The sequence below is a fragment of the Gekko japonicus genome, unplaced genomic scaffold, assembly GCF_001447785.1.
Source record: "Gekko japonicus isolate JY-2015 unplaced genomic scaffold, Gekko_japonicus_V1.1 scaffold2989, whole genome shotgun sequence".
NCBI classification, from domain to species: Eukaryota; Metazoa; Chordata; class Lepidosauria; order Squamata; family Gekkonidae; genus Gekko; species Gekko japonicus.
The window spans coordinates 59,193-74,309 of record NW_015166512.1 but is presented as its reverse complement, the minus strand read 5'-3'; the positions used below and the strand labels follow the sequence as shown (position 1 = coordinate 74,309).

General features: G+C 44.0%; 1 protein-coding gene across 1 annotated transcript in view; it reads left to right on the top strand.

The window, feature by feature from the left end:
- PCK1 (phosphoenolpyruvate carboxykinase 1) overlaps nucleotides 1-1,958 on the top strand; it is a 24,394-nt gene extending 22,436 nt beyond the window's left edge. The window contains exon 10 of the mRNA XM_015412261.1: nucleotides 1,504-1,958. Within this exon, the coding sequence (XP_015267747.1) occupies nucleotides 1,504-1,958 (455 nt within the window). The remainder of the gene's footprint in view (nucleotides 1-1,503) is intronic.
- Nucleotides 1,959-15,117: the final 13,159 nt, after the last annotated feature.

The following is a 15,117-nucleotide window of genomic DNA, read 5'->3' as shown; positions in this document are numbered from 1 at the left end:
CCCCCCCCCAGTAGCTAGCAATCCAAAACAGTCCAGTGGAGCCTGAGCGGTGGGTGTTGCCTTCTGACACACTTCCGGTGATGTCAGGGGGTGTGGCTTATGCAAATGAGTTATGCTAATGAGTTGTGCTAATGAGCTCCTGCACCTCTTTTTCTACGAAATGACCCCTGAGCATAGGTGCAAAAATTATTGATGTACAAATAGAAAATATCAAGCACTAATGGAATGTACTCCTGATTATTGTTTGTGTGTTTTGTTTGTTCCCTTTTTTTGTGTTGGTGTCGATGTTGATTTTATGTGTTGGAAAATAAAATTATTTTTTAAAAAGGAGGAGGTCACAACTGTTTGGGGAGACAGTTCTCTGTCTGAGACCCTAAAGACCTTCTTCCTGGCTAATTTGACCACAGTGTGCTCAATCAACCAAAGGTCTGGTTTGGTATAAGGCAGGTTGGGAGAGCTGTTGTGTATCTGTGGCAGAGCATCTGCTTGGCATGCAGAAGGTCCCCACTTTGACCCCTGGCATCTCCAGCTAAAAGGATCCAGCAGTAGGTGATGTGAAAGACCTCTGCCTGAGCCCCTGGAGAGCCACTGCCCGTCTGAGTAGACAGTGCTGACATTGATGGACCCAGGGTCTGGTTCAGTATCGGGTAGGATTGCCAGACCATTCAGTGGAGGCGTGACTTCCACGCTTCCAGGCCCTGCCACCCAGCCACCGATCAACTGGCTGGCGGGGGGAACTTACCCCCCCCAAAGAGGGGGACTCTGCTGATGTGCAGTGATGTACCTGTGTCACTGCCTGCGTGACCCAGAAATGGCATTGTCATGCCAACAATGTCATCGGAGCAACACTCTGGTATTTGGGCAAAAACTGTGGTAAAAGCCAAATTTACTATAGAGCTTTTGCCCAAATACCAGAGCGTTGCCCTGATGTCCCAGACATGATGATGTCACTTCCGGGTCACGTGGGCAAAGATGTGGGCATGTTGCTGGATGTCAGCAGAGCCGCCCTCCTGCTCCCAGTAAGTCCCCTCCCCAGTCTCCCACTGGTTGCCTCCTGGCGTAGTGTAAGGTAACTTCATGTGTTCAAATATTCAAAAATATGGTACAAGGCCTGGTGTCGAAAGCATTTCAAGCCTAAGCATATGTAGAAAAAGAAGAAGGAGATTGGATTTATACCCCACCCTTCACTTGGAGTCTCAGAACAGCTTACAAACTCCTTTCCCTTCCCCTCCCCACAGCAGACACCCTGTGAGGTAGGTGGGGCTGAGAGAGCTCTCTCAGAAACTGCGCTTGAGAGAACAGCTCTGAGAGAACTTGTGACTGACCCAAGGTCATGCCAACAGCTGCATGTGGAGGAGTGGGGAATCAAACCTAGTTATCTCAGATTAGAGTCCACGCTCTTAACCACAACTCCAAACTGGTGTACCAGTTTGTTGCAGTCTATCATTGTTGTGGATATTCCAAACCTCTCCTCTGATACGAAATCTGTCTCCTTTCTTACAGGCAAAATCCTTATGCATGACCCTTTTGCCATGAGACCTTTCTTTGGCTACAACTTTGGCCAATATCTATCCCACTGGCTCAGCATGGCACACCGACCTGCTGCGAAGCTGCCCAAGATCTTCCATGTCAACTGGTTCCGGAAGGACAAGCAAGGCAGGTTCCTGTGGCCCGGTTACGGTGAGAACTCCCGAGTGCTCGAATGGATGTTCAAGCGGGTCCAAGGAGAGGGCTCTGCTCGGCTGACGGCCATCGGCTACATCCCGGATGATGCGGGCTTGAACTTGAAAGGCTTGGAAGGTGTCGACATGCAGGCCTTGTTTGACGTCTCTAAAGAATTCTGGGAGAAGGAAGTGGAAGAAATCAAGAAGTACTTTGAAGAGCAAGTGAACGCCGACCTACCTTATGAGATGGAAAGGGAGGTGCTTGCTCTGGAACAGAGGATAAAGCAGCTCTGACTTGATCCTGCTATCTTTAGCTAATTCCAGCCCTCTCCTTACTGGTCAACATGGTTGGCGATGCAAAAACAGCAAACTGCTTCAGTAGGCCAAGAGTTATGGCCAGAACTCCTATGGGGACATGTTACTGAAACAAATGAAGTGGTAGTTGTCAACTGTATCAGGCTTACTATTGGAAAAGTTTGCCTCCATCGATAGCGTTCTTGTCACGTGGGTGTGGAACTTATCCCAGGGTAGCTTCAGTTCTCATGTAATGTTACTAACAGTCAGGGCTTTTTTGGTAGAAAAAACCCAGCAGGAACTCATTAGCATAATAGGCCACACCCAACAGCAGAAACTCATTAGCATATTAGGCCGCACCCCTGACAGAAGGGAAGGGAAGGCACTCTTGGCTTGCCCGGGCGCTGGGGGGGGGGCTTGCTCTCCAGGCCTGCCCTCTGTAGACATGCATGCAGAGATTTTGGCTGTAGTGTGCATGGCCAACTCTGAAGCCAGCCGGAACTCCGTTCCTGTGTGTTCCTGCTAGGGCTGCCAAGCCGCGGCAGGGGATCCACACGTCTTCACAGGATCCCTGCCGCGGGGGACAGCGATACGCGCTGCACCACCATCGCCAGGATGTGACGCTACGCGTCGCTCTGGCAACGGGACCCCAAACAGCCCCGTTGCCGGAGCGACACATAGCGTCACATCATGGCGACGGCAGTGCAACGCGTATCGCTGTCCCCCGCGGCAGGGATCCTGTGAAGACGTGCAGATCCCCCGCCGCGGCTTGGCAGCCCTGGTTCCTGCCCCAAAATACCCCTGCTAACAATACCAGGAGCTGTTTCGTTCTGAGTGGGGAGGTCTAGAATGCAGGCTGCTTGCTTCTTGTGCCTTTTGAGCAATCCCAGAGGAGGGTGGGTGGGAAATCAAGGCACAATTTTTACCTTTATTCCTTCTGCTTTGACTATGGAGTCTGTAGTGGGAAAGAAAGAGCATTGTGTCGAAATCAAGGACACAGTTCAGGCACGTTTCGCATATGCATTTGATTGTTCTCCAGGGTTAGGGGCTGTGTTAGAGGCACTGTGCAGTGACATATTTGTGAGGCCTGTTCACTGTGCAAGTCACACTTTGACGTTTCAAGCGAGGAACAGGGAATTTAATTCTTTCCATACTGGCGGGTGGAAAAGGATTCAGCACTCCCCTTCTGCCTATTCCAGGGGTCCCCAACGTGGGCATCGCAGCACCCAGCACCTTTCCTGGTTCTGCCAAGTCTTTTTGGTGTAGGAGCCACTTTGGTGTAGTGGTTAAGTGTGCGGACTCTAATCTGGGAGAACCGGGTTTGATTCCCCACTCCTCCCCTTGCACCTGGCTAGATGACCTTGGGAAAGCCGTAGTTCTGGCACAGCTGTCCTTGAAAAAGAGCAGTTTGTGTCAGAGCTCTCTCAGCCCCATCCACCTCACAGGGTGTCTGTTGTGGGGAGGGGAAGGGAAAGGAGTTTGTAAGCCGCTCTGAGACTCCGAGTGAAGGGCGGGGTATAAATCCAATCTCTTCTTCTCTTCTTCTTTTTAAAAAGTGGGTGTGGCCGGGGGGGATTTTAGCCTACCAAGTGGTTTTGATCAGCCACTTGAGATGTGATTGGCTGTGCAGATTTAAAACAAAAACATTGCTTGGGCAGCCTCTGCCACCACAGCACAAGGATCTTCGCTGTGCCAGCCATTTTGTGGCTGGCTCCATCTCCTGCAATAGCTGTTTGGTAGTAACCATTTTGTGGCTGTGCCCACCACACTATGTCAGAATTCCTAAGACGCCCACCTGCTCTAAAAGGCCGGGGATTCTTGGCCTATTCTGTTACTTCTATTAATGAGAGAGCCAGTTGGGTGTAGTGGTTAGGAGCGTGGACCCTAATCTGGGAGAACCGGGTTTGATTCCCCACTCCTCCACATGAAGCTGCTGGTGTGACCTTGGGTCAGTCACAAGTTATCTCAGAGTTGTTCTCTCAAGGGCAGTTCTTGAGAGAGCTCTCTCATCCCCACCTACCGCACAGGGTGTCTGTTGTGGGGAAGGAAAGGGAAAGGAGATTGTAAGCCGCTCTGGGACTCCTTTGGGTAGTGAAGGGCAGGGTATAGATCCACTCTCTTCCTCCTCTTATTCCTCTTCCTTCTTTTCCCTCCTCCTCCTTCTCCGTCCTACTTTATGCTTTTCAACTGTGGCTATTAATTTTCTGTTTTCGAAAGATCAGCCTGTTTTTTACTCAAGGCAGTGGCACACACTGTGTAACTTGTCCTTGAGATGCAGGGTAAAAATTACCTTATTCAGTCAACTTATTGTCTCAGAGTTCTGTGCAACACCTGTAGCAGCCTGTGCAGTCTAGCAATTCAAGGCTGGCAGCCCATTGTGTTCTTGCTGTATTGTCATTTCTAGGGAATCAACGCAGGAATGGTTAGTCAAGGGACAAAGCGCCAACTGTAAATATATTTTAGAACTTTTGAGAACATTTGGAAAGATGGCTGCTCCGTCTTGTAATTGATTTGTGTGAACTGCTGATATTTTTCCGTCTTGGTGTTTTGCAACTCTTTTACTGACTTTGTGAGTTAACATTGAGCTCTAAAATAATTGAAAAAAGGATTTTATACACCAGGTGTCTCATGTCCAGTATTGAGATGGCTTGTAATTGGGCAGCCAGATTCTATGGATTTCTACTCAGAAGTAAGTCCAGCTGTATTTAATGGGACTTAAACTCTCTACTGGATGAAAAGCAGGATATAAATAAATCATCTTCAACTGAATGAGTTAGTTGGTAGTAGCCAGCATGGGTTTTCAAGGAATAAGTCATGCCAGACCAACTTTATTTCCTTTTTTGACAGAGTTACTAAAATGGTTGACCCTGGCAATGCTGTGGATATAGTGTATCTAGATTTCAGTAAAGCATTTGACAAAGTTTCGCATGATATCCTTGAGGATAAGCTGGTTAAATGTGGGCTGAATAGTGCAATCGTTGGATGGATTCATGGTTGATTGAGAAATCATACCCAATGAGTGCTCGTAAATGGCTCTGTGTCTACATGGAGGGAAGTCTCGAGTGGAGTGCCGCAGGGCTCGGTCCTGGGACCGGTGTTGTTCAATGTTTTTATAAATGACTTGGAGGAAGACATAGAGGGGATGCTTATCAAATTTGCAGATGACACGAAGCTGGGTGGGAGTGCTAATTCTGAAGAAGACAGAGTCAGGATTCAAAATGATTGAACGGGAGGACACCAGACACGCTGGGGGTGGGTCCACAGCCATACAAGGGAAAACCATAGAGTTTTCCCTTGTATGGCCGTGGCTCCGCCCCCAGCATGCCCTGTGTGCTCACGTCACTTCCTAGTGACGCGCACGCCAGGGCGGGGTTCCCCCCAGGGCCCGATTCCGCCGCGGCGGAAATCGGGCCTCCAAAGCGGGGGTTTCCCCACCCCCCAGCCCGATTTGGCAGCCCTAAGCACATGTGAAAGGGATCTGGGTGTTCTGGTTGATCACAAGCTAAGCATGAGCCTGCAGTGCGATGTGGCAGTGAAGAAAGCTAATGCAATCTTAGGATGCATTAAGAGAAGCATTGTGTCCAGATCACGTGAGGTGGTAGTTCCGTTCTATTCTGCTATGGTCATGCCTCACCTGGAGTACTGGACACCCCCAAGCCCCGCCCCCCAAGCTGCAGCCACCCGTCTCCCTCTCTCCCTGCAGGGATTTAAAGGGCTTCAGCTGATCAGCAGGGAGCTCATGGCCCACCGATCAGCTGGAAGGCCCTTTAAATCTTTCAGCAGGGAGGAAAAAGGGCTGTCGCTGGCCGCAGCTCTGTGAGCGGGGTGGGGGCTGTGGCCACTTGGGATTCAGGCCTGCCCCACCACCCCACCAGCTCCCGAACTCAGCAAGGGCTTCCCCGCTGTCCGCACAGGGTAAAGCCCCCGCGTGGAACCACACCCAGTTTGAAAGAAATACAGGTGTTTGAACTTGCACATCTATTTAGAAGACCTATAATCACAGTTTATGGAGTAAAATATTACCAGGGTCTCCCAGGAAAAGGTTTAGGGTGCAACTGGGGTTTGTTTGTTTGTTTGCCGTAAAGTCATGGCTGACTTATGGCAACCTCTTAGCGTTTTCAAGGCAAGAGACGTTCAGGGGTGGTTTGCCATTGCCTGTCTCTGCGACATCACCCTGCTATTCCTTGGAGGTCTCCCCTCCAAACACTAGCCAGGGCCAGACCTGCTTAGCTTCTGAGATCAGATGAGATCCAGCTAGCCTGGCCTATGCAGACCAGGGCCTAAGTAACTGTTTAAAGGTAAAGGTTCCCTTGCTTGAAAGCCAGTCGAATCCGACTCTAGGGTTGCAGTGCTCATCTCCGTTTCAATCAAAGCCGAAGAGCCAGCGCTGTCCGAAGACGTTTCCGTGGTCATATCAGCAGGTGCAAGTGGAGGAGTGGGGAATCAAACCCGGTTCTCCCAGATTAGAGTCCGCACACTTAACCACTACACCAAACTGGCTTAGCTTCTGAGATCAGATGAGATCCGGCTAGCCTGACCTATGCAAACCAGGGCCTATGTAACTGTTTACAAGTGTATATTTGCCTTTGTTTTGGTAACAGAGTTTTTCTTGGAGAAGCTCTATGGTGTGGGTTATGGGTATGTGTGGTGGAATGGGCTTGGAGGGTTTTTATCAGATGATTCTTAATTGATGGCTTGTTATGCCTGGAGGAGTTTCACAGATTCTGCGGTCTTTAATTTTGTCCCTGACTCTGTGTTTTTAAAGTGTTTTTAAAAGTTATGTTCTCAGCGTATTGATATGTTGTCGAAGGCTTTCACGGCCGGAGTTCATTAGTTGTTGTAGATTTTCCGGGATGTGTGGCCGTGGTCTTGGCATTGTAGGACCTGACTTTTCGCCAGCAGCTATGACTGGCATCCTCAGAGGTATAACACAGAAAGATGGAGTACTCTCTGTGTCAAGGTGTAATCAGCCTAGAGTCCATTTGCAGATAAAGAAAGGCTTCTTCTGACAAAAGGGAAGCTCTTCCTCCAGAGACAGGAGTCCTCTGCATTGCAAAGGGGCCACGGCTCAGTGGCAGAGCATCTGCTTGGCAGGCAAAAGGCCCCAGGTTCAGTCCCCAGCATCTCTTGTTGGAAGGAGGTGATGTGAAAGACCTCTGTCTGAGACTCTAGAGAGCTGCTGGCAGCCTGAGTAGACGACACTGATCTGGACGGAGCAATGGTGTGATTCAGTGTAATTCAGAACCTAAAAAGGTTAGTCAAGAATAGAAGAGGGGCAACTCTAAAAATCTAATTATGAAACATGCAAAAATATACATGTATTTATTCAACACAAATTAAAATAACAAATAAGGGCCCATTCATACCTCATATACAAATATAAAAACATACAAAGGCTAATGAAATAGACCTAACGCGTTTCGGCCTTTACAGGCCTTCCTCAGAGGTCTAATACAAATAGGACATGTTAAGAACATAAGAACATAAGAGATGCCAATGTTGGATCAGGCCAAAGGCCCATCCAGTCCAACACTCTGTGTCACACAGTGGCCAGAAATACCAGTGCCATCAGGAGGTCCACCAGTGGGGCCAGGACATTAGAAGCCTTCCCACTGTTGACCCCACCCCCCAAGCACCAAGATGACAGAGCATCACTTGCCCCAGAGTTGGCTGATATGTAAAAATATATACAATCATACATATACAAAATATGAAATAAAGACCAGAAAACAATTGTTCCAAAGTTTAACCACTGGGCAAAGAAAAGAAATACAACAATACAAATGAAGCCTCCAGTGCAATCACATGTCCAATAGTACTTCTCTCTGGTCAACTATATATTCTCCTGAGATTGTACAGCCAAATGTTCCCAATAAAATGTTCCTTAAGTGTAAGGTAGCTTCATTTGGACATATGTTCCAATACTAGGAGGAAAAATCAGTAGAGGCAATGCCCTTTTCGTTGGCCCTCCAGGGCAACTGGTGGCCACTGTGTAAAACAGGATTCTGGACCAGAAGGACCACTCACCTGATCCAGCAGAGCTCTTCTAATGTTCATAACACCCAATACATACCCAGAACCGGTGTATCATGTTTCCCCCCCAACCTGGAACGTTTTAGTGCTGCTAAAATAAAAGGCAGCAAATATTTGTTCAGTGAAGAGACTCACTTTGATTGCCCAATGAAAGTCTTTATAGCCTCCTCTCCTTTCCAAGAGCAAATAGGTACAGGTGCCAGTCAACATACGGCTTTCGGGGTCTGCTAGGGGAGGCTGCACAGCCCCAGCCTGAATGTTGACATAGTCTGTTTCCAGGTTTTAGCGGCCGAGCTTTGGCCTTTCCAAAGGCTGGAGAAGTACACAATAAATGCACACTTCTATGCCTCTTCTGGTTGCAATCTGCAATTGCATCTGCATTGGTATTTTCCACTGCTTCGGCTACACTCTCGCTCCGTCTCCAAAAAGGATGTCCACATCTCTTTAGGTTTCGCTCTCCTACTGCACTGTTATAATTTCTGCTGTCTGCATTATTTTATTGCCCCGTGGTTTCGGCTCCATCATGATTGTGGCTTCTCTCCGGCTCAAATGGATGTGCTTAAAAGCACTCTAAGCCCCCCCACCCCACCCCAAAGTGCTAATCGGAGGCTTATCTGCTCTGTTTACCTTCTGACAGCATATAGAGGAATGTAAGAAACTTTTCCCTTGCTTGACAAGCTAAGAGTGAATGGTTTTATCTTGTTCTGTGATTTTTATATTGCCTGAAAAGTTAGAGAAAGATCCTTTCTACATACATACATACATACATACAGACATTCTGCAAACTAAACACCCAGTCTTTACAGGGTTCTTTTGGGCTATTTTGGCTATTTTTGCTTTCTTGTTTAACCCAAAAGCTGGACAAAACAGAAAGCTAAGAAAATCCTTCTCTTTGAATGTAAAGAGACGTTTATAGCTTGTTGGCTTGTTGCCTTAAGTCATTTAGTGCCTTGTGTAAAGCGAATGGGTGCCGGCAAACACCGGGCGTGGTAGAGAAGAGGGAGGAGAAGAACAGCATTCCCGGCCAGCAAGCAGGAAAAAATAGCAGATTTTTCCGTACCACTTTGAAAAAAAGCATCACACCGGTATAAAGAAAGACAGCATCAAGACTGCCTTAAAAAAGAAACTAAAAGAACATGGGGAAAGTAAAAGCTTTAAAAATTCTTTCAGTAAACATAAATGGCTTAATGCTATGCTGGGGATTATTAGAAAGGTTATTGAAAACAGATCAGCCATTATCATAATGCCCCTATATAAATCAGTGGTGCAACCTCATTTGAAATACTGTGTGCAGTTCTGGTCAAATCTCTTTGCAGCATCAGATACTATAAAAAAAAGAGGTGTAGCCATATATGTCAAAGATCACCTAAATCCAGAACTACTACATAAATCAGAAGATGGAAGAATAGTGGCAATTCAAATAATGAAACAACAGAGGAAAATTTTGATTATAAATATATATGCGCCAAATCAAAAACAAGACCAATTTTTCCAAGACTTAAAAACCTTATTAACGAACTACTGTAATATGGAAATATGTATAATAGGTGACTTCAATGCGGTATGGGATGAGGAAAAAGACAGGAAATCGAAAAGAAGAACAGGAAATAGACTAACAAAAGGCTTTCTGCAAATGGTAGAAGAACACAGACTGATAGACATTTGGAGAGTAAGGAATGCAGAAAAAAAAGACTACACATACTATTCCGCAAGATATAACTCCTGGTCTAGGATAGACATGGCCTGGATATCAACAACACTGGTCCCAGAAATAATAGATGCGGAAATACTTCCAAACACATATGCAGACCATAGTCCATTGATGATCACCCTGAAGGATAAAAACAGAAACGCAAGATGGAGAGTGAACAAAAATTTATTGAAAGACAGGGAATTTGATAAAAAGATGAGAGAAGAAATTACAGGAATTCTTTAAAAGAAATCTACAACCAGAAACAAAGATTGAAATAGTTTGGGATGCTTTTAAAGCTTTTCTGAGAGGATGTTTCATAAGCCAAGAGGCCTGGAAAAAGAAACAAAAACAAAAAAATGGAGAAAGTGCGTCAACAAATAGGAAAGGAAGAAGTAAAGTTAAAAAACAACACAAAAGGAACAGAGGAAATTAAAGCTAATCTGAGAATTCTACACCATGAAATGAATCTGATACTGACACAAGAAATTGCTAGAAATATAGAATTTTTGAAACATTATTACTTTGAACATGCAAACAAGCCAACAAGATGGTTGGCACATAATATTAAAAAACAAGAGGAGAAAAGGATTATCAAAGTACTAAAGGATAAAGATGGCGTAGAGAAATACAATATATCAGAGATGAAAAAAGTAGTAGAACAGTTCTATAACACACTGTATCACCAAGAGAAGCAAGAAAAAGCGCTGATAGGGAAATATCTCGAAAAACAAAATAGTAAAAATTTTGATGATGCACAGATAAAGACGTTAAATGAACCCATTACTGTATGTGAGATCACAGAAGCATTAAAAAGACAAAAAAATAAATAAATCGCCAGGACCGGATGGAATACCGGTAGAAATGTATCAGAAATATGAAGAACAACTGGTATTGATCTTGAAAGACTTATTACAAAACATTAGCAAAACAGGGACAATACCAGAAACATGGTCCCAGGCAATTATAACTATTATACATAAACCTGACACGGAGGAAAAGCTTATAAAGAACTATAGGCCAATATCACTCTTAAACACGGACTACAAGATCTTTGCTTCAATTTTAGCAGCAAGACTAAAGAAAATACTGGTGCAAGTAATACATAGAGATCAGGCGGGCTTTTTACCAAAAAGACAACTAAAGGACAATGTTAGAATAATATTAAATGTCTTGGAATACTATGAAATGAACCCAGATAAAGAAGTTGCGCTACTGTTTCTGGACACAGAGAAAGTGTTTGATAATGTTAGTTGGGATTTCATGATTCAAAAATTAGAGATATGGAATGCAGGAGAAAATTTTCTCGCAATGATAAAAGCAATTTATAATACACAAGTGGCAAAGGTACTTATTAACAAGGAACTGACAGAAAACATTCAAATCCAAAAAGGAACTAGACAAGGGTGTCCCTTGTCACCACTGCTGTTTATATTTACCTTAGAGACTTTGATAGACCAAGTAAGAAACAGTACCTTAATTAAAGGATTAAAAATTAAAGGCAAAGAATTTAAACTCCAAGCATATGCAGATGATTTAGTATTCATACTTGAAGATCCAAAGACGTCAATTCCGAATCTGATACAGATAATTCAAGAATACGGGACTTTTACCGGTCTGAAAATTAACTTTAATAAAACGAAAATAATAACAAAAAACTGCCCAAAGAAGCAAATAGATGAAATACAAGAAATATCAAAGATAGAAATAGTAAAAAAAGTTAAATATTTAGGAATCTGGATATCAAACAGAAACATCACTTTAAAAGAAGATAATTACAATAAATTGCTTAAAGATGTAAAAAACGATCTAGAAAAATGGAAGGACTTGAAGATATCATTGATGGGTAGAATCACAACGATCAAAATGAACATTCTACCTAGATTCATTTTTTGGCACAAACCATCCCAATTTTGAGAAAAGATGACTTTTTTAAGGAATTTGGTAAAATATGCGATAGATTTAATGGAGTAATAAAAAAGTAAGGATAAAAAGCAAAAATATGCAAGATCAAAAAGAAAGAGGCGGCTTTGGAGTGCTAAATTGGAATCAATATTATAAAGCAGCGGCACTGACGTGGATAAAGGAGTGGATAACATTAGAAAACAGCAGACTATTGAAACTAGAAGGACATAACCTAATAATAGGTTGGCACAACTATGTATGGTACGAAGATGTTAAAATCATAAAAAACTTTCTACAACATACGATAAGGGGATCTCTGATGAAAATTTGGAAAGAAATTAAAGCACGACTATATATGAAAACTCCAAAATGGGTGGCACCAATAGAAGCCTCTGCAATCTCAACAATAACTGATAAGAGTTATATAATATCATATGAAGAACTGTTAGATGCAACTAATAATTTAAAAACGGAAGACCAGATGTTGAAACAAAATATTAAATTTTCATGGTGGGAGAAGATGCAACTAACCAATAGATATAACATGAACAAAAAAGGGGCTTCTACAATGAGAGAAACGACCTAGACAAAATATGGTTGTCATCCAGTGACAAATTAATTCAAAAAAATATATAAGTTATTAATGGAGGATTATATGCTAGGTGAAGAGATTAAAAAAACGATGCTAACATGGGAAAAAGACCTACATAAAAAAATAAATGTTGATCAATGGAAGAAAATGTGGAATTCAATAAAACTAATGAAAGCAATCCCATACAAAGAAAACATCTATAAGATGTTTTACAGATGGCATTGGACTCCTGAGAAGCTAGCAAAATGTTATGCAAATATGAATAGAAACTGCTGGAAATGTAAAAGAAACGTAGGAACATATATACATATGTGGTGGAATTGTGATATAATACAAAAATATTGGAAAACAGTCTATAGTATGTTAAATGAAATAATGGGGACTCAGATAATATTCACACCAGAAATTGCTTTATTAAATATGTTACCTATCTCATAAAATAGGACAAGGAAATATTTTATAGTTTACTTTTTCACTGCAGCAAGAATGCTATTAGCCAGTAAATGGAAAACAGATGAAATACCTTCAAAAACAGAAATAATAGAAAAGATATTATCAATCGCTGAGATGGATAGATTAAGTATGATATTACAAGGTAAAAGTAGAGAGGTTTTTGATAAGAGATGGAAAATGTTATACACTTGGTTGGAGAATGTATATAAAAAAGACTCCAAAGTATGATGAAATATACAATGTAAGAATAATATATACTGGAAAATTACATAAATAAAACGTTAAAAAAAGAAGAAGAAATACTGTGTGCAGTTCTGGTCACCACACCTTAAAAAGGACGGCCTAAGGTTTTCTGAGGATCTGGCCTTGAGACAAGGGGTGGAGCTAAGGGAAGGGTGCCTGGGAAGGCAGGGGCAAAGTCAAATGCTTAGGGGAGGGACTGTGGTGCAGCGGAAGAGCCTCTGCTTTGCATGCAGAAAGTCCCAGGTTCAATCCCCGGCATCTCCGTTGAACGGACCAGGCAGGAGGTGATGTGAGAGTCCTCTGCCTAAGACCCCAGAGAGCTGCTGCCAGTCTGAGTAGATAATCCTGATCTTTAAGACCAGTGTTCCCCCTAAACTGGGTTAGTGTGAGCTAGCTCACAGTTATTTAGCCTCCGGCTCACACATTTTTGCCTTAGCTCAGGAAGGAGGGCTCCAGAGCAAACTAGTTTATGCAGCAGCCAAATGGCTCGCTCACAACTTTAATGCCAGTAGCTCACAAAGTAGGATTTTTGCTCACAAGACTCCACAGGAGGGAGCATTGTCCTGGTATAAGGCAGCTTCGTGCGTGTTCATGTCTTTGTTTAGTTGGGCTTTCTGGAAACAAAATGAGCACAAATGATACAACCCGAAGCAGACTCACACCCATTGGAGTCCATTGAATTTGGTAAGCTTAGAAGTGTGTAACCTGGCGGAGGATGGCACTAATAGGCTGATTCTGCATTGGCTTTTCCCTCCGTTGTTTTACCAAACCTACCATGGAACAGAAATTCCCCTCTGTATCGCATGCTGGCTTCACTCCCTTTGATCATCGGATTTTATGGTAGCCTCCACACTCTGTGCCACTTTTGCTTCCTCTGATTATCAGATTTTATGGTACTTTCTGCATAGATTTATGGTCGGTTTATGGCCGTTCAGGGGTGACTTTGCAGTCAATATGGGGTATCTGAATGTGGTTTTGAGCTGCACTTTCCCCTCCCAGTTGAGAAAATGTGGAGCAAATGCTAGATGCAGAATCGCCCTGAGAGAGACTTTGGTAGACACACTTTGAGTCTCTCCATCTCTCTCTCTCTCTCTCTCTCTCTCTCTCTCTCTCTCTCTCTCTCTCTGTGTGTCTCATAATGTTTGATATATACATAAAACTTTTGTTGCTAAGTCTTCGTAACAGATAAACTCTGAAAGATAACACAGCAGTAGTTAAAAACATGTTGTGATTCATTGCTATTGCACAGCTAATAAGAGCAACACCAGGAATGTCTAGGACCCCCCTCCCCCCCAAGGGCGTGGAGCAAAGCTCTCCACAAGCCTTAGAAAATTCTGATATACAACAGTTTTATGTATTTATTTATTTGATTTATACCCCAGCCTCCCCATCGGAGCAGGGGTATAAATAGGAGGTCTCATTGCCCTGACCTGGATAGCCCAGGCAAGCCCGATCTCGTCAGATCTCGGAAGCTAAGCTGGGTCGACCCTGGCAAGGACTTGGAAGGGTGACCTCCAAGGAATACCAGGGCTGGGACGCAGAGGCAGGCGATATCAAGCGACATCTCTGAAATGTCCTAGCCTGAGACTGACCTTGCCTGGGCTATCCAGCTCAGGGCTAGGCCTGTGGACCTTTGATGCTCATTTCTGTTGGCAGCTAACGAAGCATTTTCGAAAAGAAGGGCCCACGTAAAAGATGGCCATTCTCCTGCCGTGACGGATAAATTGGTCCCGCTTTCTCTGATGGAGTTGTTTTCAAGTTCCCTTCAGTGAAAGTGACTTCAGAGCTGTGCTCAGGTTGATTGCCATGGAAGATCTGAACGTTACACAGAGTATGGTACTCACGGATGTCTTTATTTCTAATCCGCTTATCCTGAGGACTGGGATCTCCGATCGACTAGCAGGCCTGCTGTCCGAAAGTTCGGGCACAATAAAGGTCCTGGGTTTCCCTCCCTCCCTCCCTCCCTCCCTCCACCTGTTTCACCTGCCTAGATGTAGCTATGTAGCCTTGAGTTGGACCGGGGCTGGAAGGGTTGCCATTCTCCAGGTGGGATAGCCACAAACACACGGGAAACATGGCAAGGCTGAGCAAAATGTGGAAAATACCATGCAAACAAAAACAAAGCACACAGTTCTAATATACTACTATAGCTTCATTAATTAAGAATATAAGAGAAGTCAATGCTGGACCAGGCCAATGGCCCATCCAGTCCAACACTCTGTCACACAGTGGCCGAAAATACC